Source organism: Loa loa (genome assembly GCF_000183805.2).
Source record: "Loa loa unplaced genomic scaffold supercont3.116, whole genome shotgun sequence".
Taxonomy (NCBI): domain Eukaryota; kingdom Metazoa; phylum Nematoda; class Chromadorea; order Rhabditida; family Onchocercidae; genus Loa; species Loa loa.
The window spans coordinates 171,915-177,394 of record NW_018108296.1 but is presented as its reverse complement, the minus strand read 5'-3'; the positions used below and the strand labels follow the sequence as shown (position 1 = coordinate 177,394).

The 5,480-nt window shown below is 32.1% G+C and overlaps 1 protein-coding gene across 2 annotated transcripts in view; it reads left to right on the top strand.

The window, feature by feature from the left end:
* Positions 1-3,590, top strand: part of LOAG_12227 — a gene marked incomplete at its 3' end in the record, with an annotated part of 7,710 nt that extends 4,120 nt beyond the window's left edge. For both annotated transcript variants that reach the window (XM_020448503.1, XM_020448504.1), the window contains 4 exons: positions 2,549-2,648; positions 2,775-2,850; positions 3,041-3,135; positions 3,550-3,590. In XM_020448503.1, coding sequence (XP_020301358.1) covers positions 2,558-2,648; positions 2,775-2,850; positions 3,041-3,135; positions 3,550-3,590 — 303 coding nt within the window. In that variant the 5' untranslated portion in view covers positions 2,549-2,557. The remainder of the gene's footprint in view (positions 1-2,548; positions 2,649-2,774; positions 2,851-3,040; positions 3,136-3,549) is intronic.
* Between the last annotated feature and the right edge of the window lie 1,890 nt (positions 3,591-5,480).

Sequence of the window (5,480 nt, the reverse complement as noted above, 5' to 3'; positions counted from 1 at the left end):
AAAAAAAAAAAAAAACAAAAAAACAAAAGGCATTTTTAAACAAAGACATGTGCTTAGACATAAAAGAAAAAAATGGGGATTGAAACGGGAAATAAATCCAAGGAATGTGATTTTAAACAAAGATGTGAGATAAATGGTAAACCATGAATCATGGAAAACATTCCTAATTTTATTTATATAATTATAAAATTTATCTTAGTTTTTCGCGACTTTCGCGACAATAACATTGACTACCTAGAAATTCTTCCTAACTTCTAAAACAGTTTTGCTATCATGACTTTACAAGTGATGATTAAATATAACTGATAATAGGAAGATGATATCGCTTCACAGGGAACTCTTCTGAAGCGATAGGTTATATTTTCTTCCATTACTGTACCTCGAATATCCTTTTGTCAAAGAAATCGTATAAATTCTATCTGAAGGATCCAGTTCTATTTGTAGAAATGCCTCTTCCAGTTTAGATGCTATTATGTTTTCCATCATTCAAAAACGAAATAGTATTCTACTAAGTCTGAAATTGTCGGCCCACGATATAAGGCGTTATTCAAACTTTTCATTGCTTCAGATGTGCTGAGACATGTAAACAGTTCTTAGCGTTGTCATAGTTTTTACTTGCGCTTATAACTTGAAATAATGGATAATATGGTGATGAAACAAATAATGGGTAATTCATAGCGGGTAATAATGGGTAATCCTGATCCATATTGGGCCACATTTCTTCAATTACAGTCAATAATGACACATAATTGGTCTCGACTTATTTCATCGTATCGCTAAACTAAGTATTCATCAGTCTAAAGTCGTTTGATTAGTGTTTTTAGACGAGCAAAACATAAGTCATAATTATTGCTTAATTTAATCTTTAATCCTTTGATTGTTTCCCTGCTAGTAGACGTAATATCTTCCTTTTGATTTGGTGACACTTCCTTTGATAGTTCTGTTGTTTTTTTCATCATCATGGTAGGTTGTTTCTGAATGCCTATAAATTCTAGTTTCCAGAATTGATATCCAGAATATTAGTTACACTAGCTATACATATCAATTTGACTTCGACCGATGTTTCATTAGAACTGTGTAATTTATTTATGTACCTGCTTCTAGTTACCATAGATCCAGTTTTTGTATGGAACAAGGGAAATCCCGATTTTAGAATTTGAACCTTTTCAAGTTGGATGAATTTGAAGAAGTAATTAGCTCCGATGGATATATTAGGCTGTTTCCAATAGCTTTTTAGACAATCTAATTAGCCTTGATTTATCGTAGATGATAAATCGTAATCGTTTAATTCACTGCTTTTCATATTTTGGTATCTTATTACCAAATGAGGTGATATTAAATTCTTGTTCTGTTTCTTTAGATTTAATCGATTTGATAAATCTTTGGATATAATAAAATTTTAAAATATTTGATGTGGTATATTATTTTTTCCTACATATTTATGTTTGATTTGTCATATTTTAAAGTTTTTCTGGTATTTGGAGTTCAGTAATCTTGTCGAATATTCTATTTGAAAATTTCACGAATAGTTCACCAGTTTGTGGCGTACATATTATTTGATCAAAAATTATATTTGTGATCACATAATACAGATTTTCATTATTGCTGCAAAATATAATAACAATATAAACAAGCGCAAGATAAACTACGGGGAAAAACTGACCTATTGTCGAATCCAGTTAAATGTTTCCTTTTCTTATGAACTACGATGATTTACTCTACGATTTTATGGTTATTCTACTACTTGATGATCATTATTCCTCATATTTCCTCAAAATTTTTCATTCAAAGGAGAGTCCTGTACAGTGCTTAGGAATTTCATGTATTAACTACTGGTAACGAAGTGAGCTTATTTGTATTCTTGAATGATATCGTTTTCTGTTTATTTGTTTCTTGAACATCCACTTATCGTCCAGGTGTTAAAGTTGCTGAACGAAGCGGGCATAAATTAACACCTACGAAAGGGTTGTTATAATCGAAAAGAACGTTTTAATTGGTATCCATGTAGTACAAGTCGTGTTTTCAAAGCTTTCAGTAAGATCGACAATTGAATTGATTGGTGACTGCAATTATTTCTTCTGGAGATCTGTGCACTCGTGATTAGCGGAATTATAAATTTTTTTCCCATCCGTGCATTTGTGACTAATGAAGCGTGTAGATACCGCGGATGGCCGGTGCTAGTGAAATAGTTGAATTAAATGCCTTTCTTTACTTATAAAAACTTAACTTTCATGCATATTTGATTGGTCCAAATTCAAATAATAAATCAAAAATTGAAGTAACTCCATATTCAGGGTAGCTAGATTACAGCAGTAAATGTTTCTAAGAAAATAAATTGATAGAGGAGGAGAACATTGGAGATGTCGAAAATTGTTTCGAATTATTCAGAGGTGTCTAGTATGAGTAAAATGGTGAACGCAGCATGACACGCTTTGATTCTCAGAGAATTCATATGCATCTGTTCTGATTATCAAGCGCGATAATCATGATTGTAATTTCTGCTATATGATAAAGATTAAGTAATTAAGTGTTGAAGATCATTTTTCAGGAATAAAAGATGCAGGCTGATCTTTCACACTATTCGCACACCATTGAGTGTAATTTTTTGATTGAGCGCTTGCAGCGATGTTATACTGATCATCCTTTTGGTATCCTCTTTTAAGCTTATTTCTCTAAACTTCTCTCTAAACTCTTTCTAAACAAATTGTTTTTATGGTCTTGATTTAAAAGAAATTAGACTTAAATACCTATTTTTTCAATTTTCCAATTTCCAGGGAAATTTTTTGGCTACTGTGATAAAGAGGCAAGTGATGTTGCTCTCTGTTGCCACGAAGAACGAGTTCTAAAAAGGTTTTACGTTGGAATGATTCATTTTTTGATTCAGTGCTTTTTGAATGTAACGTTAAGGTAATCATAGGTTTGAAATGTGACATTTTAGTGATTTTAAATAACAAGAGAATGTCAGTGTTTCTGATTCTTATGGATGTTTTCTGGTCGTTATGGATTAACTGTTCTTTTTTTTCTTTTTTTTTTTTTTAAGGAAAAGTAATCCACGATATTCTCCGAGGCCAGAGGAGAATCATTGTTTGCCAGAGAGTTCATATACAGCAACTCTAAAGAAACTGAAAGAAGAAGGTGTACTTATCATTAGACCAGAAGTTATGTTTGTTATTTCTTATTTCTCTCTGCGTTTCCAAAAATTTTCTCCATACATTACGGAAATTATAAGTTTGAAATATGATGTTTTAGTGATTATTTTGAGTAACGAAGATGAAAGTAAGAGAAGTAAAACACGTATAAATTACTTTATTTCAACATAATGAATAACCAGAAAGGGATGGTTGTGTTCCGACGGTTATTCTGTAACAAACATATGTCTCCCATATAAGAAATATCGGAGTTATTCGAAGACGAAATAATACTAGAGATCAAACGAATGCTTTTCCTGTTTTCTGTCATGTCGACGTGCTACAGAATAATGTAGCAAACGTATTACATGAGAATGTACCTCAGATTAAAATAGTTTTACACATATTATCCCTATTACAGATTGTGAGCGGCGACGTTTTCGGCAATCAGAAATATCCTGAATTTTTAACATGTTTCGTTAGCAGTCATTGCTTGAGAAAGAGTGTGAAGTAAATTGTAGGTGATGGACACTATGGAACTGTGGTACATTTTGTTGGTTTGTAAATTTTTCTTCAGAACTTCTTGTGAGGTTATTCCTTTTGAACTTTTATTTAGTGCGTAAACATAACATGTATGTAGTGCAACAACTTCTGAAACTAGTAATGTTTTTTTTTCCGCAAAAGTAGACCCAAAATTCGAATTCTTTCATCTTTTTTCACTGCCGTCAATGTTACTGTTTTTGACCATCACTGTTTTTCTGCCCGTAATTCAAAACTAACAAATATTTTAATCACCCAACTAGAATATTCGGGCGATATAATGCTTCGTGGCTTACTTAATTTTTGCAATTTTGCTTATCTGATGAACTACTGTGATTCCATTTCTACGAATAAAAGACTTTAGCACTGTGGAACACACATAATAATATCCGTAAGGTGAAGATATTGTTCCTGACAAATAATTGTGATATCTTTGATGTATTGTAATTTGTTGGACATATTACGCTTCGAGTACGTTGACTAACAAAAGACTGAGTATAGCAATACTGATCATAAAACGATAATGAGGAGTAAGTGATCAATTAAAAAGTAATTACTTCTTTGTTGTTACAGCACTTTAGTACGGAGTGAAAATTTATTGAAAATGATCTTCATGGACCATGCATTGAATATAAACTCCATGAGAGTGGATGCTGTGTTGTTGGAAGGTGGTGATTGCAGTGACTGACGAGGAAAAATTTTCGAAAAAAGCATTCTTACAAAGATATCAATATCTTGTCTCCTTCAACTTCTTAAGTGATGCTGGTTTGAAACCGCGATAGCTATTGTTGCATATTGCTTTGCAAATGTAATGTTTTGAAATGCAGCCGTTTTATATAGTTTCGTGTCTGATTTATCAACCTTGCGTATGGATTAAACATTATAACGCTTTTGCAATATTGCAATGCAAGTTGTTCTATTTCACCAAAAAATTCCCGAAACTTTTAGATTTTGAAGTGATGACCACTGCACTTTGCACTTCTTTTTACACATGTGGAAATGGATGCTTCGAAATCCTGAAGACTCAAAAATAATTTATGTTTCTCCACACTCATTATGCTCACGGTAATGAAGTTTAAATTTCATGATATGACATGTTAGTTGGATTTAAAGAAGCAGTACTACTGTAAAGCATAGTGTCATTTGTCTGATTTATCAACCTTGCGTTATTTCTTAGTGAGTTTCCCTCCGATATTTTCCACATATTTTTCAGTTTAGGACCATGAAAACTTGATCAAGTCAGATCAAAAGTCACAAAGTGCTATGAAATAATCTACGTTCAAAGTTACAAATTTGAAAAAGTCGGTGTGAAAGCGAAAATGTTTATATGAGAGGACAAAAATCATCCTCGAAAAAGTTTTTCTTTTCATTTGTGATTATAAATACTTTTTTTACTTTTGATTGTACTATATGCATTACTTGACTCGGGTCGAGAATTCAAGATTTTATCAGGCAGGTAGTGAAGAACACTTACTCGAACAAAATTAGATACAGCCTATTTTTTTTTATAGACAACGTTATTACTCAGTTTAATAACAGAGTTATTACTCTGTATTACAGAGTAATAACTATCAGAGTGCAGCAGTGAATGGACATATTCGCTACAGTATGTTGTTGAGGCATATCATGAAGCAATAGGGCTGAAAATACAGTGAAATGTAACAAGAGTAGATGGAATATACAGCATTCCATTTCTTGGCCTATGTTAACAGATCATGCGTTAATATCATGGCTACATTTATGATCTAAAATTTAAAGTTGTCAAAATACTATCAAAATATGGACGCAAAGTTAAAAAGAGACAAAACGAAT